The 21,164-nt window shown below is 56.3% G+C and overlaps 1 protein-coding gene across 1 annotated transcript; it reads right to left on the reverse strand.

Moving 5' to 3' along the window:
- Positions 1-1,109: 1,109 nt before the first annotated feature.
- On the reverse strand, positions 1,110-10,373 carry LOC127383819 (homeobox protein EMX1-like). Its single transcript, XM_051617369.1, has 3 exons — positions 10,013-10,373; positions 7,300-7,484; positions 1,110-1,277 (listed from the first exon to the last, which is right to left on the reverse strand). Exons 1-3 carry the CDS (start codon positions 10,371-10,373, stop codon positions 1,110-1,112), a joined length of 714 nt encoding a protein of 237 aa, XP_051473329.1.
- Positions 10,374-21,164: the final 10,791 nt, after the last annotated feature.

Below are 21,164 nucleotides of genomic sequence, written 5' to 3' on the forward strand. Positions count from 1 at the left end.
ACCTGGACCTTCATCCCCCCCCAAGACCCTCTCCTGCCCAAGTCCCTTGTCCCGGGGGGAGAGTCCCTCTCCAGCCCCGGGTATCCTGGGGGGGGGGGGGGGGGGTGCTGTTCCCTATTCCCAGGGGAGCAGGAGGGCAGCCCTTGGGAGCCTCTCCCGACATTCAATCCCGGCGCAGGTGTGAAGCTGCCACCCACCCGCAGCTGTCACATACCTCTCATACCTCTGGCCACCCCCGAGGTGGGAGGGGGGGGACGGACCCGGTCCTCACGGCCACCCTCAGCCCCCAACACCCACCGTGATGGGGCCACCGAGCTCCCTGGCTCCCGTGGGACCCTCCCCACCAACACCCGGGGTGTGTGTGTGTGTGTGTGTGTCCTGTGTCCCCACACGCCAGTGTCCCCGCGGCCTCTCGACCAGCCCTGGGAGAGGTGGGGGGGGACACGGTCCCTTTGTCCCCTCCATCGAGGCAACCAGACAGGTTTCCAGCACATCTTTGCTCTTTTATTACCACGCAGTAACACGCACTACAGCTGCTGACTAGCTACGACGGGGAACGCACGCACACGGGCACCGAAATCAGAGAATAAATTAAAATTAAACGGTGTCAATTAAAAAAAAAACAAAAACCAAAACAAAAAAAAAACACGAACAACAATAACAAAAAAAAAAAACACAACAAAGAAAACAACAGAAAAGGAGGAAAAAAGGTAAAAAAAAAAAAAAGGAAAAAAGAAGAAGGGAAGAAGGGGGTTGGGTACATTGAGCTTCTAGGTAGGATGTTTTTATTGGATCTCGTGGCTGCCGGCCGGCTTCCAGCACGGAGGAGGATGCGCGGTCACGTCCCGGGGCAGCGGGCACCCTGGCAGCCTCCTCTTCCTCCTGGGCTTGGCGGGAGCTTCCCAAAAAAGCACCTCCAAGGGACACCCCGGGCAGCAGGGGGACACGGGGTGCGGGTCCCCGCTCGGGCCGGGTGCCCCCGAGGAAAGGCGGCGGGTGGCGGTGGCTTCGGCCGCGTCCCTAGAGTCCGTTTGGTGACGCCGCCTGTGTCCCCTCTTCCTCCCCCGGGTTCCTCTCCATGGTGGCTCCACCAGGAGCCGGTCCCTGCCTTAGTCGTTGGAGGTGACATCGATGTCCTCCCCGCTCGACTGCTTGGTGGCGAGGCGCCATCGGTTGATGTGGTGGGAACCTTTCTTCTTCTGGTCCGAGTCGGGTCCTTCCTCCTCCAGCTTCTGCCGTTTGTATTTCGTCCTCCTGTTCTGGAACCAGACTTTCACCTGGGGGAGAGGGAGAGATGGGTGCTCACCAGGGCAGGGGGGGGGGGGGGTTTGGCACAGCTGGTCGCAGAGAGGGATGGAGCAGCAAACACAATTTTCCTTGGAGACCAGCAAAAGAGAAAACCTTGTCGTCCCCCCCAGGAGCACTCCCAGCCCTGCCTCAGTTTCCCTGTGTCTGCAGCCTCCCCCTGGGGTCTGGGCTGTGCCCCAGTCACCACAGCACGGTGGGAGCAGCTGAACCCAGCCCTGGTTTTCATTCCTGGTGTCAGGATGCCACGGGCACAGCAGCTGTGACTCCAACCACCACGTGGGACAACCCACGGAGCCACCCCCACCGCCCAGGGCCAGGGGGGCACCAGGCAGCTTGGGCTGGCCCCTGTGTAACCAGGTAGCTCGTGATGCATTGATTATAATTACAATTAAAGAGCATTAATTGAGGTTTTGGGAAAACTTTTCCACCACGATGGGGGTCACACACTGCCCCAGGAGCCCAGGGAGGCAGCGGGGGCCTCTGTCCTCGGCATTCACATCCAGCTGGAGCCCTGAGCATCCTGCTCCCACTCCACACACCCTCTGCTCCAGCCCCAGGAGGGCTGGACACAGTGGTAGGGACGCAGCAGGTGGGTTGGGATGCTGAAAGCACACGGCCAGAGGTGTGGGATGCTGCAGGCACCAGGGATGCAGGATGGGACGCTGCAGCTGGGGACATGGGATGCAGGACGCTCTAGACAGCGGTGTGGGATGTTGCAGCTGGGGACAGGGGAGGCTGCAGGCAGCAGTGCAGGACATTGTTGCTGGGGATGCAGGATGCTGCAGTCAGGGAGTCAGGATGCTGCTGCCAGGTTGTGGGATGCTGCGGGCAGCGGTTGGAATGCAGCAGCCGGGATGTGGAATGGATGCAGCAGCCGGGATGCAGGACTCCGCAGGCAGCGGTGCAGGACGCTGCCAGCATCCCGGGCCAGCAGGACACCCAGTGACGGCTGCTCCCAGCCCAGGCTGCAGCAGCCACCCCCTTGCAGGTGGTGCAGAACCTGCAGCCCCCCCCGGCAGCCCATCACCCCTCATCCCCCCTGGACCATCGCCCTCTTTGCCCCACTCCCGCAGCAGGACTGGCGGGCACCGCAGGCTCCGGAGCCTCGGGCCGGGAGGCAGAGCCCAGCGCTGCCCCCTCTCTGCCTCCCCAGGAGAGCAAACCCTGCAGGGGCCGCGCAGCAACAGCCCTTGGCTCTGAGGAATCCTCAGTGCACTGAAACAGCTGCTTTATGGCCCCGGTATATCTTATAAACCGCTTCCCCCGCCCCCCGCCCAGTCCCCAGTCCTGGACTGAACCCATTTTCTTTCCTAGCTTTGGGGCATTTCTGGAACAATACCGAGCTGGTGCTTTTCATTCAACGGCTGCAAAGCACTTTGCAAACTTTAATTAAAGCTCTCAGCCCTCTGGGAGCAGGGAAGTTGCCTTATCCCTAAATTATAGAAGGGGAAACTAAGGCATAAAGCAATTAAGATGCTTGAGGGAGGCTCTGTGGAAATCAGAAGTGGCTCCCACACGTAAAGCTTTTCCTCCCCAGGTCGGTCCAGCTCGGAGAAACCCCCCGGGGTACAGCTGTCTCCGTTGGGATGAGGCTTCCCTGAGCTTCCCGACTGTTTCAGCTGCAGGAATGGGGAGGTTTCCAGGCTGGATGGGCTCCCTGACCCCTCTGATACCATACCCAACAGGCCAGAAGCCACAATGAGGGAAGTGTGAGAACCTCACAGTGGGCAACTGGGGGATAAGCTGCCCCCTACGATGCCTCATCCTGACTCCAAGAGTAATTGCCTTAAACCCCCAAGCCCGGGGATTTTATCCCTTCCCAAACCTTTGCCGCATTAACCGTTGTCATGCCAGTTTATTTGTGCATCCAGCTACGTGATGCTCCCAGTGTTCCTGCCCAGCCACTTCCTGGGGCTGTCTCTGCCCTCCAGGGTCACCACTGTCCCAGTGCTCCTGCTCCCGGATGGGAACGATCCCTGGATGGCTCCTGCATCCCATTCCTGCCTCTGTACACAGCTCCCACCCCTGTGGTTCCTACACACACCACGTGCTCCCACCCCTGTGACCACCCAGAAGCCAGGCTCTGCTTCAGGGATGTCAAATGCACCTGGAGAAACAGCTGTGCCAGAAAGGTGACGTTCCTGTCACCAAGCTGGGGACAATACAAATCCAGTGACACCTTCTGTGGCTCCCAAGCCCTGCTGGAGGCTGAGGACACAGGGATGGGTCAGGGTGGTGACAGAGAGGGACCAGCCCCACCACCACTTACTTGGGGCCAGACACAGTGACACTGCTCGTGCTGTGCTGTCACCTGAAGATGCCACCACCTTGCAGTGTTGTGGAGCTCCCCAGACAACAGCACTAACACCTGCAGTCCCAGCCGGGATTTTTCTTCTGAAAACACCCCAAAAGCTTTACAAGCTTGTTTTGGGTTTTTTTTTGGGACAGCCCTTGTGGTGAGACCAATGCCAGCCCCGGGCTTTGCAGCATGGCTGCTCTCCGGCTGTATCTGGGATGTGCATCTTTCCCCTCCCGTGATTCCCAGGCATTCGCTCCGTTAATTATTACCATTCCCAGCGGAGCGGCTGCTGTGCCCGGCCCGACCCACCGGATGGGGCTGCTCTGCCTCCATCCCGGCAACGCGACGCCAGGAGGGAATGCTGGGGTGCACGGTGCCTCCACCATCACCCCAAACCTCTGTCTCATAGCAGGCAGGATGAGGTCTTTGGACGATTTGAGAGCCCCAGCTGGGGTTTGCCCCCTGTGCCGTGATGGGGTGGAGAAGCTCTGCTGGGAGACTCAGGCTGTGCTGTGCAGAATTAACTCAGGGAATTTATTTCCCAGCCCAGCATGATCCCCTGGGAGGGGGAAGTGACCTGATGCCACCTGCGATGGGCACAGTGGTGTGACTGCCCATGTCACCCAGCCTACCACGACGGCAGCGTGATCCTCCCCACCTGCCTGGCACACTCCTCCCACCCCCAGCACACCAGCCCTGCTGCTCCCACGCTCCCTGGCACCCCCAGGACACACCAACTCCTTGTGCCACCCGGCTCAGATACACCATGTCCCCCCACCATGGACGGCTCCACTTGCACAGGCCCCCTTGAATCCCACCTCACTCCCCTCCAAGCCCTCCTTACACAAACTCCAGCCTCATCCCACTTCTTGAACGCTTTGGGATCCTGCTCTGCTGATGGATTTTCTCTCATCCCCTTTTTTTCCCGGTGGTTGCAAGGGACTGTCTCATCCCAGACTGATGCACCTCCTTGGTAGGAGAAAGGATGGGAAGGGGTTAAACACCTCCACCCTTTTCCACCCGATATCCTAAGGCATTTCCTGGTGCTGGGCAGGTACCTCTACCCATTTCACCTTCCCCCTGGGCTGCTCCAGGTGTTGCTTCCCCAGCTGAGGGATCCAGAGTGGGCACAGCCCAAAGAGCAAAGCTCCCTTTTCCAGGAGAAAAGCAGCTGGGAAATAGGGCCCGGCAGAGCCAGGAGCAGCAGATGCTTCTCAGGGCGACTAAACCCACTGAAAAAGAATAAAGCCCACCCATGGTCTGGACATGGGGCCGGGGTCTGCAGGGGGAAAAACATGCCCGTGTCCCCCAGTGTCACACCAAGGATGTGTGGCACTGAGGATGGGGGGTGGTTTCCATGGGAGGTTTGCATGGAACTAGGATTTGTCACTGGAATAATAATAATAATAATAATAATAATAATAATAATAATAATAATAATAATAATAATAATAATAATAATAATAATAATAAGAATAAGAAGAATAAGAAGAAGAAGAAGAAGAAGAAGAAGAAGAAGAAGAAGAAGAAGAAGAAGAAGAAGAAGAAGAAGAAGAAGAAAAGAAGAAGAAGAAAAAAGAAGAGGAGGAAGAAGAAGAAGAAGAAGAAGAAAAGAAGAAAAAAGAAGAGGAAGAAGAAGAAGAAGAAGAAGAAGCAGAAGAAGAAGAAGAAGAAGAAGAAGAAGAGGAAGAAGAAGAAGCAGAAGAAGAAGAAGAAGAAGAGGAGGAAGAAGAAGAAGAAGAAGAAGAAGAAGAAGAAGAAGAAAAGAAGAAGAAGATATAGTTATAGTTGCAGTTAGAATTATAGTTATAGCTATAGTTAGAGTTTAGTTATAGTTATAATTGTAGTTGTGATTGTGATTGTAATTGTAATTGTAAGTATAATTAATTGTAACTGCAATGCCTGCTCTTGGCACAGCCGCCGGGCCGGCCCTCCCGCCCTGCCGATCCCTGTACTTTGATGTCCACCCCACATCCCATCCCTCTGTGCACTGGGGATATTTCCCTGCAGGTAATTAAAAGCCGTTTTTTTTCAAAAAAAACCGATTATTTTTCCTGTGGAACCAGAGAGCCGAAAGGGAAGAAACCTTCCCCGCCGCCCCCCGGCTCCCCCTGCCAAGGGCCGCTGCCCGCGGGGCCGTCCCGCCGCCCCCGCTGCCATTCCCGCTCTCCAGCCGGACGCTCCTTCCCCCGGGAGCCGGTCCCGGATCCTCCCTCCGTGCCCCGCACTCTCTCCTCTCCCGCAGGTGATGAATTACCCTGCTCCGGGTGGCTGCAGCAGCATTCCAAACCCCTGGAAATACCACCCTACAGATTACGCTGCGGTGCGTTAAAAAAAAAAAAAATACTAAATTAAAATAAAAATGAACCCCAAGGTCTTTTCTGCTGCCTCTTTCCACTTCGCAGCCTCCCCCGCCTGGGGGACGGAGCCCTCTGCTTTTTCCCAACAAATTGCGTTGTTCAGCTCCAGGCAATGACGCCAAACCCGAAGGACTCTCCGAGCTGCCCCTCGGGCATCCCGCAGCTGCCCTTTCCGCCCGGACAAGTTCCTGTTTGTTCTTTGACCTTTGGGTTGTATTTTTGTTGTGGTTATTTCCCCCCCCCCCCCGCCCCTTGAACATCGTTTCCAGCCCGGAGAGGTGAGAGGAGCCGCCGGGAGCGGAGCCGGGCCCTGGGTGGGGGGGGTCGGGATACAAACAGCCTTTGGATTTTGTGGGCTCCGTCCTCCCCGATATTGTCACCTGTGATTCCCCCCTGTCCCCGTGACATTTTCCTCCCGATAACTCGAAGATGCGTTTGGAGGTTTCACTTTGGAAGAGCCTGGGAGAGGATGAGCCAGGGCGGGCAGCGGGAACACCCGGGGCTCCAGCTTTGTGTTCCAATCGAATTAAAGGATAACAACTAAATTAATTCCCAATATAGGCTGAACCACCTCGCCAGAATCGGGAGGAAACTTTCTCCATCAACTCTGTTACTGAATATGATGGGATCTCATCACCTGGAGCTTTCGGGAATAGCTGCTCACCAGGACACCGGGCTCTCTCACACACAGAGATGTTCAGCCCCAAGTTCTCTCTTTCCCCCCAGCACTGGCAGCTTTTAGCCCTAAGATCTTCCTGGGTCTATTCATTTCTAAACGTGTGTGAAAAGGTTGTTTCTAAAAACCAGGAGGTTGCAGCAGAAATAAATGCCTGTCAGCAGGCACCGTCCTTGCACCCGTCCTGCCTGCTGGGCACCAACACCACCAAAGCAGCACAGCCAGGGGGAAGCCCTGCAGCTCTCCAGGGAAGGGTCTCATGCTCCCGCTCCTTTTTTAACTGGATTTTTAAAATCATCTATTACTCCAGGGGAAAACACCCTTAAACAAGCAGGAAATAACGCTGGAAAAAAAACACTCCAGAGAGTGGCACAAGGTGAGACCTGCAACCCCCAGCCCTGAGCCCTGCCAGGGATGGGAGTAAAGACCAAACTGCACAAAAATAAAACCCACCCCAACCTTCCTGAGCCCAGACCAACCCCGCGGGGTTTGGCCACAGATTCCACACGGGATTCCTGGCTAAACCCAGCTGGGATTTTGCAGAGCGTGGCCGGAGCCCAGCGCGGGGTCGGCGCCGTGTATGTGAGCCCGAGGCTGAGCTGTGGGTGGGTGGGTGGGTGGGCAGTGGGACAGGCTGGGGGGCTGCCCGGGGGTACCTGGGTCTCGGAGAGGCTGAGGCTGCTGGCCAGCTGCTTGCGCTCGGCGCCCACCACGTAGTGGTTCTTCTCGAAGGCCCGTTCCAGGCGCAGGAGCTGGGAGGGCGAGAAGGCCGTGCGGATGCGCTTGGGCTTGCGGGCGAAGGGGCCGTGGAGGAGCAGGCTCTCCTGGGACACCTCGCTCCCTGAGGAGACAGAGAGCAGTCAGGGACTCACAGCAGCATCCCCAGCTCCCCCTCCGTGGAACCAGGGTGGGGGTGTTGGGGAGAGAGTCACCCTCCGTGACACAGGGAGGACGGACGAGGGGTGTTGGGGGCTCCAAGAAGGTTCTCTCCTCCCTGGGGTAGCAAAATTCATCCCCCCCAAACCATTGCTGCCCTCCAGGCCACGGTGGAGAAGGGGAAGAGAAAGGAGAGAGAGAGGAAGGGATGGATGGGGAGAGCAGGAGGAGGAAAGAAAGAGAAAGAGGAAGAGAGAGGCAGAGGAAAGAGAGAGGGAAAAAGAAGATTTAACAAAAAAAGGAGAAAGAGGGAGGCAGCCTAAGAAAGTGACAGGGGGGGAAAAAATAAATCCAAATGGGGAGAAAGGGAGAAGGAAGAAGGAAAGAAAAAGATAAAGAAGACAGAAAGATGTAAAAGAAGGAAAGAGTGAGAGAAGGGAAGTAGGAAAGCAAGAAAGAAAAAGAAGGAAAGAAAAGATAGAAAATAAAAATAGAGAAGAAAAAGTAGAAGGAAAAGAGAGATGAAAGAAAAGACAGACAAAAGAAATGAAAGACAGAATGACAGACACGAAAGACAGGAAGACAGACAGAAAGACAGACAGACAGAAAGACAGACATACAGAAAGACAGAAGGAAAGACAGACAGACAGACAGACAGACAGACAGAAAGAAAGAAAGAAAGAAAGAAAGAAAGAAAGAAAGAAAGAAAGAAAGAAAGAAAGAAAGAAAGAAAGAAAGAAAGAAAGAAAGAAGAAACGAATGAAAAAAAAAAAAAAAGGAAAAATACATAAAGGAAGAGCAGACAGAAAAGCAGGAGGACAAGCAGGGACTGGAGGGAGGGCAGAGGAGGCAGGTGGAGGGGCAGGGAGCGGGGACCCGTGCAGGGTTGCGGGTTGAGGGCCGGAGCGGGAACCCCCCGGATCCCCTCTCGGGTCGGGACCGGGATGAGATCAGGATGGGGATGGGGCCGGGATGGAACTGAGCTGCCACCGGGCTCGGTCGGGGCCGGGCTGGTGCCCCCGGGAGCCGCCTGAAGCAGCCGCGATCCTCGGCGGAGCCGCCGGAGGCCGGAGACAGGAGAGGGGTTGGTGAGGGGCAGATAATCCTAATCGGGGGTCCCCGGGACACCCCGCGGCACCGCGGAGAGAAAGGAAAGGAAAGGAAAGGAAAGGAAAGGAAAGGAAAGGAAAGGAAAGGAAAGGAAAGGAAAGGAAAGGAAAGGAAAGGAAAGGAAAGGAAAGGAAAGGAAAGGAAAGGAAAGGAAAGGAAAGGAAAGGAAAGGAAAGGAAAGGAAAGGAAAGGAAAGGAAAGGAGAAAGTGGCAGGACACGGTCAGATAAAAGAAAATAAAGGAAAATAAGAAAGGGAGAGAGAAAGAAGAGAAGAGAAGAGAAGAGAAGAGAAGAGAAGAGTAAAGAGAAGAGAAGAGAAGAGAAGAGAAGAGAAGAGAAGAGAAGAGAAGAGAAGAGAAGAGAAGAGAAGAGAGAGAAGAAGAGAGAGCAGGAAAAAAAAGAAAAAGAAAAAGAAAAGAAAAAGAAAAAGAAAAAGAAAAAGAAAAAGAAAAAGAAAAAGAAAAAGAAAAAGAAAAAGAAAAAGAAAAAGAAAAAAGAAAAAAGAAAAAGAAAATAAAGGAAAAGAAGATAAAGAAAGAGAAAATAAAGAAAAAGAAGAGAAGAAGCAAAGAAAAAGAAGGGCTAAAGACAAAAGCTGTAAAATCAAACGAAATCTCGCTGTGCAGACGTGATCCGCCGCAATCTTTCTCTTCGTTCGGAAAACGGGAAACCCAAACTCCCGGCTCCGCCAGCCTTGGGGCCCGGCAGGAGTCGGCAGCGCCGGCCCCGGGAGCCCCGCGATCCCCGGTCGGGACCCCCCTCCGACCGCGACGGGGCTGCCCCGACCCCCGCCCGCCCCCCGCACCGGGGCCGCCACACGCCGGCTCCGGGGGCCGGACCGCACCGGGGGTGCAAATGCACCGAGCACCCGGTGAGCACACGCGGTTCCAACCGGGTGTGCAAACGCGCTCAGCACCAGCGTGTAAACGCACTCGGCACCGGGTTGTGTGAATGCGCTCAGGACGGGTGTGCAAGCGCGCTCGGCACCGGGGGTGTGAATGCACTGATTGCCGGGTGTGCAAACACGCGGAGCCCCGGGGGTGCGGATGCACCGGCACCGCTGTGGAAACGCGCTCCGGCACCGGGTGTGCAAACGCATCGAGTTCCGGGGGGTGCAAACACAGCGGGTGTGCAACTGCAGAGCCCCGCGTGTGCAAATACACTGAGAACCGGGTGAGGAAACGGCCCTCGGCACCGCTCTGCAAACCCCCGGAGCTCCGGTTGTTGGTGCCGGCCCCTCAGCAACAGGTTTCGCCTCCGGGTCCCCCTCGGCCTCCCCCGGGGAACGCGGCCTCCCGGTGCCGGGCACGGCTCCCTCCGCTCCCTTTCCGCGTCCCGGGAAACGCCGGGATCCGGCTGGCGATGCCCGCTCTCCGTCTCACCTTGGAAGCGATGCCCGAAGAAGCGGTTCCGCAGCACCCAGGGGTAGAAGTTGAGCGGGTCGCGGTGTTGCGGCCCGAAAAAAGAATGGGGGTGAGGTAACCCCGAGCCTCCAAGCTGATGGGGCCCGACGGGCAGCGCCGGGTGCCCCACGGCCTCGGGGAAGACGAGCTCGGCGCTCCCGTAAAGGGCTCGACCGGCGGCGGCGGCTCCTTGGAAGCCGGGAGCGAAGGCAGCGGCGTCGGCGGCGGGGCCGGGGTATCCGAGGGTGGGGGGCCGCGGGGGGTCCTCGGGGCTGAGGTGGGTGTCTTTGCCCACCAGGGACTCGATGGTGAAGCAGCGTTTCGCAGACGGCTGGAACATGGTTTGAACCGGGAGGGGAGGGAAAGAGAGGAGGAGGGGAGGGGGGGGGCCGGGAGCGGGGCTGTTCCTTCGGAAGAGGGTGTGTTGTGTGTGTGTGTGTGTGTGCGTGTGCAAGAAACCTCCCCCCCCCCCGCCCTGGGGAGGGCACACACACACACGCACGCACACACACACACACACACGCACCCACCCGCGGGCGCCCACGCACCCGCAGACCCCGGGCAGCCGCTACAAATACGGCCGGTACCTGGCGGGGCCCCGGGGGAGGGGGCGGCCTCACCTGCTCGGGCCGGGCCGGGGCCGGGCAGGGGAGGCAGGAACGGGCAGGGGAGGCAGGAGAGGTGGGGGGAGGCAGAGAGCGCCCGAAAAACTGGACTGGAGCAGCTCCCGCGGGCGCGCCGCGAAGTTATGGGAAAAGGGGCTCCGGCTGCGGGGGGTCCTTCCCTTCTTCCTTCAGGGAAAAAAAAAAAAAAGTCTTCCTTAAAAAAAAATCATCCTTTTTTTTTTTCTTTCCCCCCCTCTCTCTTTCCCCCCTCCCTTTTTTATCTCTTCCCCCCCCCCTTTTTTTTTTTTTTTCCTTTGATTTTTAATTTTTTTCCGCTTTAAGAAATAAATTCAAGAAGCCTCCCGCAGCCGCGGTTTGTATCTCGGGGAGAGAAGGTGAACCCCCCTTCCTTCCCCCACGTCTCACCGCGGCTCCCCGCCTCCCGCGCAAGCTCCTCTCCTCTCCGCGCCCCCCACCAGCTTCTCTCTGCAGGCAAGGACACCCCCCCGCACCCCCGGACAGCACGGCCGCTCTTCCCACGGGTCCGACCCTACTTTGGGAAGAAAACAAAATACATTATTATTGAAAAAAAAAAAACCAAACCCAACACCAACACAGCGACTCGTTTTTGGCTGTTTTGGCCGCTGCGCGGGGGGATGCGCGGGGCGCGCAGCCCCTGCGCGGGCCGGTCCCGAGTTCACTCCGCAGTTTGGCTCTGCTCGGAGTTTTGTTGGCCCGCGGAGGCGGGGGCCAACCCTCCCCTCCCGCACAAAGGGGGTTGAAAGTCTATTTTCCACTTGGCTGGATTGAAATACTCCCGCGGATCCTTCCCCCCCCCCCCACCTCTTCCCCGCCCCGCGGAAGGGACAGCGCTGCTGCGCGCCCGCGGGTTTTCCGCGGCCACATTCCCGCAAGAGGCTGCGGGGGAGAAAGGGGTAGGAATAAATAAAATACGTGAAAACCCGAAGAAATTAAAACCTAAAAGCGGGGCGTGCGGGTGACCAAAGGGCTTTTATTTTTATTTCTATGTCCGAAAGAGAGAAAAAAATAATAATCTACGTTTTAAATATATATTTATATTTAAACACGATGGAAATAAAGAAGCCTGGGGCAGGCGGCTGGCGGAGAGGGCAGCAAGGCGCGGAACGGGGCGCACCCGCGGGGGGTGAGGAAGAGGAACGGGAAGGGGAAAGGGAAGAGGAAAGGGAAAGGAAAAGGAAAGGGAAGGAGAAGGGAAAAGGAAGGAGAAAGGGAAGGGGGATGCGGGGACAGCGCTCTGCTCAGACGCGGGAGCTGTGCCCGGCTCCGGACCGTTTGTGGGATTTAATTGTAACCAATTTAATAGAATTAATTGTTTCTTATTTATTTTTTTTTATTATTTTTCCCTCTCGCTCTTTTCTTTCCCTCCCCGGACAGGGCCGGGAGTTGGGAGGGAGGGCTGCGGGGCCTCAGGACCCTTCGCTCCCCTCTCCCGCAGCCTCCCGTGGGCACCGGGCGCTGGCGGATCCGCGGCCCGCGGAGCCCTGCGCGGGGCCGGGATTTCGTTTCCTGCGGATCTCGCCGATTTTCTTTTTTTTCAACAATTTCTGCGGGGGAAAAAGGAAAAAGCCGGCCGGGAGCTGGTTGCTCTCCGCGGGAAACCCCCGGGCAGCGTTTCCCCTTCGCACCTCATCCCCAGCAGGAGCTTTTTTTTTTGGGGGGGGGAAGGGGAACTTGCTTTGGGGATAAATCACCCTCTTGGAAAAATATAAACCTTTAAGCTCTTTTTCCCTCCCTCTATTCGCTCCAGAGGTTTTCGGTCCCGGCGAGGCTCCCTGGATGCTCCAGAAGGAGCCGGGAAGCTGCTGCACTGAAACCAGGAGAGAAACCCAAATTTATCCTTGTGTTTCTTTCCCCCATCCCACCGCTCCCAGGCCTGCTCCCACCTCCAGGATAATTCAGGCAGGATCTTCATCCCCCAAAGGAATAAAACGCGGCTCCCCAGGGGTGGGTGCCTCGCTCCTCTGTCCTCGGCTTATTAAGAGGCAAAGTTTAGCCGCTGCATCCCCAGGAGGAGGTGAGCCGGGAGCAGCCTTCCTGCCCGCTGGATTTCTGGCCGGGAGGAGCTTTGGGTGGAGGAGAAAGACATTTGTGTGTGTGTGTGTGTTGAACGAAGAGCCGCGGAACGAGGCAGCGCGGCCGAGGGACGGGGCAGCCAGAGGCGGGGGTTGCAGCGGGATTAGGGGGTGCTGGTGGGGGAAAAAGGGGGGGGGGAGGGCGGGGAGGTGTGTGTGTGTGTCTGGTGCTTTTAAAAAATATAACAGTGAGGATTTTCCAAGGAGCAAACGAGAGAGGAAGGAAGGAGAGGGAGAGGGGGACGGGACGGGACGGGCACCAAAAAGCGGCCTTGGGGATGGGGGCGGAGGGTCAGCCCAGGGGGTGGGACGATGGGCCAGTGGGTCAGTCTGTCCGTCAGTCCATCCCTCCATCCCTCCATCCATCCATCGCTCCATCCATCCCTCCATCCCTCCACCCGCAGCCCCCAGCCCTGGCCGGGGGGGGAGCCAGCGCTGCCGGCAGGTGCGGGGCCCGTCCCCCCCGGGCTCCGTTAATCTATAACACATCGTCCTCCAGCATCAAAGGGCAGAATGTGGAAAATCAGGCCCCGGAGCGTGGCCACGGGAGCAGCTTTGCCGGGATGTTAAAAGTTGACCAGACTTCAAAGTGCTGGATCATTTCCTTCTAACCTCTCCCACCTGCTCTTCCCATGGGCACAGCTCCTTCCCCTGCCCTGATCTCCTCTTGTCATCCTTCAAAATGTGGTCCCGAAGTCAGGAAGGGAGTAATGGAGCTGTATTTTGGGTTGAGGGGCTAAAGTGGGCCAGAACCTGCCTGTCCCAGGCTGCTCCCTCTTTTCCAGCTTCCTCAGCTTTATTTTCTTATTTATTTATTTGATTTGGTTGAGGCATATTCTGGATTGGAATCAACCGTCCCTGCACAACCAGGTGGGTATCAGCAGGTTATTCATCTCACCTCCCTCAGCCTCCCTTTTTAAGGTGGTTTTGTTTTGATTTGATGGTGGATGGATGGATGGATGGACATGGGAATGGTGGGGCTGGTGGTAGATAGGGACGTTGGCATGGATGGGAGACAAGTTTAGTGTGTGGAGCCAAACTGATGTTGAGATACAATCCCACCACTGAGTCCAGGAATGGGAAGCCACCCAGATGATGTAGCTATGGGCTGGAAGAGGTCAGTCCAGCAGGACAAGATGGTGCTGGATCCTCATCCACCTACAAGATGGTCACACTGGCTTTTCCATGGGGGCTGCATCCACCCTTGCTTCTCCAGCATGGCCTGGCTGTTAGGTTGATACAGAAACCCTGCACAAATGTGGACTCTGGTGTGACAAGTCCTGGTGGGCTTCTGACACACTCAGAGGCAGGAGATCTTGAAGGCCATTCAGTGTGGACACAGCTGTGACTTAGGTGGTTGCAGCCACTTGCCATGAATGAGAATTTTCTGTTTCCAAAGCAAACAGGATTTTGCACCCAGCTTCCTCTAGACACTGATACCTGAAAGGATCATCTCCAAACCTTGAAACATCTTGAGATGATCGTGCAGGTGCCCGTAGCCCTGATGAAGCCTTTCAGAAAACTGTGGCACCCTCGGACACTGGTGGCAATGCCTGTCCTGGTGCTGAGGCTGCACCCAGGACAGAGGTTGCTCTGGTCCTTTCTGCTCAGCAAGGTGGTCCCACCGGACCGTGGTTCTGGGGAAAGTCATCGAAACACATTGAAAGTGATGTGCAGGTGATGGGCACATGGGGACTTTCCCCTGACCTTGTGCCTGACCTTGGGGACCCCATGACCCCTGTTTGCCCATGGGTGAGTGGGGCAGTGAGTTGGGCCCCAGCACTAAAACACATGATTTTTTTTTTTGGGCAGCAGCACTGAATGAAACACGTGGTTTTGGGGCAGCAGCTGCATCTGCCACTTGTGACGTGACTTGTCAGATGCCACAGGTAGGGGTTGTGGTCCTCCATGAGGACCTGCTGGGGTGACAGCAGGTAACAGCATCAGAGGACAGAGCAGTAGGGGTCCCTGAGCCTTTCTCCATAATGAGGTGCGCAGTCCAGCCACCCCAGCCACCAGGAGCAAACCCAAAACCTTCACCCTGGTTTGTCCTGCTGGTCCCTGAGGTGGCAGCAGTGGTGGCATCGCTGTGTCCCAGCCAGGAGCAGATCCCTCCCTCGTCCCTGATCCCAGCCTTTCACCCTCCTCAGCATGCTGCAGCCAGGAGCTGTGATTCCTGAGGAAGTTTTCCAGGGTTTCCAGCACTGCCAGCAGGAAGCAGAGCTCAGCCTCAGTGCTTGGGGTCAGCCAGCCCTCCCCGCTGGTTCTGGGGTTGAAGACCCAGCTAATGTCCCCCCCAGGTACCTCCCTCCAGGGCTATCTGGTCTCACCCTCAGAAATGCATTCCCCTGCATGGCAAGGTCATGATGGCAACAAAAATACCTTGAAAAGAAAACTCGGGAAAATTTCAACCCGGGAAACGACTCCTCCAGCCCGGGGGAGGGTTTGGGTGCTCCCTCAGATGGCACCGGAGCATGACACCCCCCCGGGGGCTCACACTCCTTGTGCCCCAGCGGGCCAAGCAAGCAGGATCCCTGCAAGAGGGTGTCATCCCAGGGGTGGGCAAAGCTGCCACGGCTCCGGTGCCACAGCAGAGGGGCTTTTCCCATTTGGGTGCCAGGACAGTCTCTCCAAAACCCCACACAGGGACCGTGCAGAGTTATATTAGGGGGGACTTGCCCGCCCCCCTTCGCCCCGATACTGCATTAAATGGCAGCAAGACGATGCATCAGCCGCTTACATAGGTTGCTGATAGACGCCAGAACTTATTAACACAACAAAAGTGCTGCTGAGGAGCTTCCCTGCCTCAATTCCCGCCCGGAGAGCAGCAGTGTTGGAAGCACCTTGCTGCCTCGTATGGAAGCACCCAGGGTTGCTTCTCATATGGCACCCTGGAAAATAAATATATGAATCACTCTGGGTCTCACTTCCAGCATTTCCAGACCTCTACTGGAGTTGGGGACACCTCAGTTTAGAGCTAGTCCTGGGGTGAAGCCGTCCTGGGTGCCCATCCAGGAAGGCGGGGTGTCTCGGGGGGGTGTGCTGCGGGGTGGGCTGGGTGCTGGTGGTCCCTTCCAATGCACAACCCTCCGAATGTATGGATCTTCCTCCCACTTGGCTTTGGAAGTGGTCGGAGGGGGACCCGGGGTGATTCATGTATTTATTTTCCCGGGTGCCATATGAGAGGCAAGCCCGGGTGTTTCCATACGAGGCTGCAAGGTGCTTCCAACACTGACATTCTCCAGGAGAAAAATAGGCAGGAAAGCTCCTTAGCAGCAGTTTTATTGTGTTAATAAGTTTGGCGTCTATAAGCAACATATGTAAATGACTGATATACTGTCTTGATGCCATTTAACATTATGTTGGGGAGGTGAGAGGGAGCCAAGTCTGCAGCATTTCAACTAATACGTGAGGAGCTGCCAATTCTGGGAGGGTTTTTTTGTCTTTTTCTTTGCTTTGTTGTTTTCTTTTCCTTTTCCTCCCCCCCCCCCCCCTTTCTTTTAAAAATTTAAACAAATTAGCAATCTGCCTGCTCCAGAATGATGGACCCTTCCATCTCCATTGCCATCTCTTGGAAAATGGGTAAATACTGTGTTCATTTAGCCCCGTCAGCAGCTCCAGTCCCTGCAGCTGGGACAGAAAATCCTGGCTTGCTGGTTATCCCATCACTATGGGTGGGGAGGGGGGATGGTGAGGAGCTAGTGGAGGTGCTGCCAAAAGCAGCCACGGGGGGAAATTAAAAAAAAATAAAAATAAAAAATGGGGGGGGTGGGGGAAGAAAAGAAAATTAAATATAAAACGCTGTGAGTTTCTTCCTCTCTCAAGTAATTTTCAGTTAATTTATGTTGAATCAATGGTTCCTTGCAGTCATATGGATGGCAGGCTCCCAGCCATTATTAGTGTAAACAGATTTGTGAGCAGTATATTTAGCTGTTCCATATTGCTTTTAGGAAATGTGCACATTTCCATGGTGTATACTCAGAGAGGGCCATACCCTGCCACCACTCTGCAGGTGGGGATGGGGCCCTACGGAGCCTCCTGGCCTCCTCTTCCTCACTGGAGAGGAAGGCTTGGGCTGGCACGAGGGGGGTTCAGTTGTCCTTGGAGGTAAAGGGGAATGTTGGATCCTGTATGTCCCATCAGTGTTTCATCTGCAAAAAAAAACCCTGCAACCTTGGGGGTTTGCTGGTGGGGATGTTCAGGATGAGGTCACCTGTGTCCCTGCAGGGCACAGAGGTTGCATCCAGCTCACAGGCATGGAGATGGAGGAGTTTGCAGCAGGGGACGTCCCTTGGGCTTGGGGCCCAACAGTATTTTGGTGCTCCGGGGCACCCACCAGTCCCCCAGAGCTCTGTGCAGTCTCACCAGCCCACAAGTGGGATGAGGTGAGCCAGTGCTCAAGCACCATTGGGGGTGAATCACTATGGCTCGGCCATCTCTGCTGGCTGAGGTGGACACCCACCCAGGGACCCTGCTGGGACCCATGTGACACACCCACCCATGCAGGGATGCCAGTGGCACATCCACCCAGTGATCACGCAGGATGCAGGTGGCACAACCACCCATCCATGCTGGGATGCAGGTGGCACATCAACCAGCCACGCCGGGATGCAGGTGACGAGTCCACCAACAGATCCTGCTGGGATGCAGGTGGCACATCCACCCGGGAACCACACTGAGATGCAGTTGGCACATCCACCCAGGGACCAAGCCAGGATGTAGGTGGCATTTACATCCAAGGACCACACTGGGATGCGATGGCATGTCCACCCTCCACACCCCAGGAACAGGGCACATCCCTGCCATGGGGGGAGGGATCTGCCCCCACCCTGGCCTGAGCAGTTGATTTAAGACAAGCTGTGGTGCTGCAGAGAAGCACCAACCTCGGGGTGATTTGAGGCCAAAACACAAAACACACTAAAAAAAATGCACCTGGATTTGTACAGGTCGGGTGTAGAACCTCAGCCAGGAGCCCTCCAGGTCCTGCGGGACGGATTCTGCCCACAGCATCCTTACACTTCTCCCCAGAAGTGAGCAGGATCGGACCCTTGAGGGGCTGTTGGTGCTTTAGCAGATTTGTCCGGGTTTTTTTTTTTTTTTGTTGTGTTTTGTTGTTTGTTTTTTTTCTTCTTAATTTTTCCTGTGTCTTGGAGAACGGCTGCGGCGAGCGGGGCTGGCCGGGCCGGCGCGGAGCATCGCCATCCTCTGGCTGCACGGAGGGAGATGCTTGGGGCAACCATGGCTACCCGGGCCCCGGAGAGGTATGTCGGCTCCGGGGGGGTATGTCGGCTCCGGGGGGAGGGTGCCGGCCCCTTTCATGGATGAGAAAGCCACCACATGAGGGCTCTGTCGCTGGATGTCACCGTCTCCCTCCCACCGGCGTGAAAAATCAATTAGGAAGAATTAGCGACGTGTCAAGGGCTGTTGAGCAGGGACAATGATGGGCCCCATCCCGCACGCCGTGGGTGCACCCCGCAGGAGGTGTCCCGATGTCACCCCTCCCTCGGCCACCCCCCAACCCCCCCCAGCACCTTCACAAGCCCAAACCCTTGATACTCAGGTGCCCAAATCCAGCCAGGGGTGCTGATTTCCTGGGCTGTGCCTGGGAAGCTGGATGTCACCCCGGCACTCCCTGCCTCAGTTTCCACAAGTCCCGCAGCATCACTGGCTGGAGATCCCGTGGGAGCCCATCCCTGTGGCTCTGGGGCTGGAATTGGTTCAGCAGGAGCCTAACTCACACCACGCTGATGCATTTCCCTTCTCTTTCTGCGTGTGTATATATATATGTATATATATATAAAAAAAAAATAATCCCAAACTCTGATTAAAATCCTTTCTTTTTTTAAATTCACCTGCCCATCTTTCCTCTGTCTCCATCTCTCCTTCCATCCAAACTCATAATTAATCGCTCAAGGCAAAAGTAATGAATGTTAATTGGCCATCTGTACAAAGACTAATTAAAATCTACCATGCTGGGGATTAAAACATACCTATAGCAACTGCCTGAATTGAGAATGAGACAGAGGAGAGATTGAGAAAAACAGCTGAAAGGCTTGTGCAAAACGCAGTCTCACTTAGGTGTGAGATGAGTTGCAACTCAGAGATCTGAGATGCTTTATTATTAAATTAAAAAAAAAAGAAGAAGAAGAAGAAAAAAAAACGAAAAGGGGGCGTGGAAGAAACTTCTGAGCTGAGAGGGTTTAATGGGAAGAAAGGCTGCAGGGGTTTTTCAAAGGCAAAGGGAGTGACACCCCCCCCACCCCCCTCCTTTGGACCCCGACATTTCGGGTTTGGTTTGGAAGAGGATAATAGCTGCCCTCTCCCCTCCCCGCTGGGAGAAAATGCTCTGCGGGGTTTTCAGCTTTTTAGGGTGTGAAGAAACTACTCTGGGTGCTGGGATGGTGTATGGGGGTGGGGGAGGGGAATGAAGAAGCATCCCCCTGGATTTGCGGAGGTGGGGATGGAGCCCCCGTGGAGGGCAGTGCCTGGAGGGCACCATCCTGCTCTGCCCCGGTGCTGAGCCGGCTCCTCAGCCCCTTCTTTGTCCCAAATCCTCGGCTCTCCAGGCCTCTTTGTTGCGGGGAGGACTCAGGAGTTGGAGGAATAGTGCAAAACCAAGGAGCCAGTGCTAATGACTGACGGCACGACTTCATGTCGAAGCCAAGTCCCCAGCACTTCCCCCAGCCCAAAACATGTTTCTGACCCTCCCTGTGCTCCATCCCAGGGGTCAGAGAAGAGCCTGGATCCATCCCACCCGGCCCAGGTGTCCCCTCCTGTGCTCGGGACCCAGCTGGGGGTGGCAGGAGGTGCCCGGGGGTGGAGGGCACCTGGGGGGGATGCTGGCTGGAGGGTACCAAGGTGGCTGGATCCTGTTTCTGAAGGGTCGGTTCCCTCTGGGCTCAAGGTGGCTACGGCATGTGCTAAATGTCATTTGTTTAAGTAAAAAAAAAAATAATGAAGAGGTTTTTTTTCCTCCAGCCAAAGCTGGGGTTGGATTTCTGCTGGAAATCCCCAGCCTGCAGCTCCACAGCCTGGTGTCCCCGAGCAGCTCGAGGCCGGGGCTGTCCCCTCTGTCCCATGCGCCAGCTCTGATGCCACCAAACCAGCTGCTTGTTTTTTTAATCCCATGGTTCCCGATGTTTCCTTCATCCCCACACCCCTGCCATTCCAGGGGCTGCCGCTGAGCACCCTTCCCGGGGGGGCTTTTTTTTGGGCTGTGGCAAGCCGGTACCGGGGGGCTACAGTTTCCCACATGGGGTTCACAGCAGAGGGTGATGGGGAGGGGGGTGGTGGGGGATGCTGAACATTCCCTCCCCCTTCCCCGCGTGTGCCGAGGCTTTGCAGGAAGCGCCGGGACTCGGCTCTGCTCTTGTTTTCTCGGCTTCTCCGTGTTTACTCCCAACAGGAGTGACCGCCTGGCCCTATTACCGGCGCGGTGACAGCTCGGCTGACAAGTGCGCTCGCAGCAGGAATGCGAATGCGGCTTCCCGGCCCCGCCGGGCCTCGGCGGCAGCTCTGCCGGCGGTGACAAGGCCACCCTGCCGGGCTGGGTGACACCAGCCGCCCCCCCAATCCCCTCAAAAGGAGCCGCTTCGGGTTATCCCTTGGGATCCCGCCCGGGATGGGCGCAGCGCGGCTTGCTGGTCCTTTCTGGTGCGAGCGTCGGTGCTCAGCGTCTGCCAGAGTCCCCCCCTGCCTCCTGAGGGGAAGGACCAGGGTCCGATGGGGTTATTCCCGTTGGAATTCACGTTCCCCACCTTGGGGAAAGGCTGAGCCATCGGCACGGGAGGGTTTCAAGGCCCGTTGGAGGGTGGGTGACAGGGGCCGGGCCGTGGAGGAGGAGGATGGGTGGGTGGGCTGAGCTGAACCAGCAGCTCTGCTGAAGAAAAGAGGTTTGGGAACACCCCTTTTTGGGACCAGTCGGTGTCCCTGGATCCCAGGGGAGCCACGGGAGCAGCTTGGGCACAGGCTGCCTCCAGCTCAGCACTGGGTAGCTGGGGAAGGAGGCTTGAAACGTGCCCAGCTGCATCCCGTGTGGGCCAGTGGCAGACGGGACAAAGTCTGGCTTTGGGGTGCTGCAAAAAAAACAACCCACAAACAACCAACAAAAAAAAAAACACAGGGGGAAAAACCTCTTGTTTCTGGCAGCTTTTTCCCGCTGGGAAAAGTGGCTGTTGTTCTGCAGGGCCTGGATTGGTCACTGGTGAATTCAGTGGGTGCAGGACAGCACTGGGAGCAATGCTGGGGCCAGGGATCCAGTGCTGGTCCCAGCCCAGCTGGATAAGGATGGTTTAATTAATCACAGATCATTTCTGCAATGCCCCCCCCATTAACCTCCATAGCAAACTAAATAATAACTCATTAAAGGCATTTGGAACTCACAGGAACAGGACAGTTTACCAGCAAACCCAC

The sequence above is a fragment of the Apus apus genome, chromosome 4, assembly GCF_020740795.1.
Source record: "Apus apus isolate bApuApu2 chromosome 4, bApuApu2.pri.cur, whole genome shotgun sequence".
Lineage (NCBI taxonomy): Eukaryota > Metazoa > Chordata > Aves > Apodiformes > Apodidae > Apus > Apus apus.

Coding starts and splice junctions, on each gene's coding strand:
- LOC127383819 (XM_051617369.1), bottom strand. CDS start 10,373: ATGTTCCAGCCGTCTGCGAAACGCTGCTTCACCATCGAGTCCCTGGTG. Junction 7,485..10,012: donor CTTCGGGCATCGCTTCCAAG/GTGAGACGGAGA, acceptor CTGTCTCCTCAG/GGAGCGAGGTGTCCCAGGAG. Junction 1,278..7,299: donor TCAGCCTCTCCGAGACCCAG/GTACCCCCGGGC, acceptor CCTCTCCCCCAG/GTGAAAGTCTGGTTCCAGAA.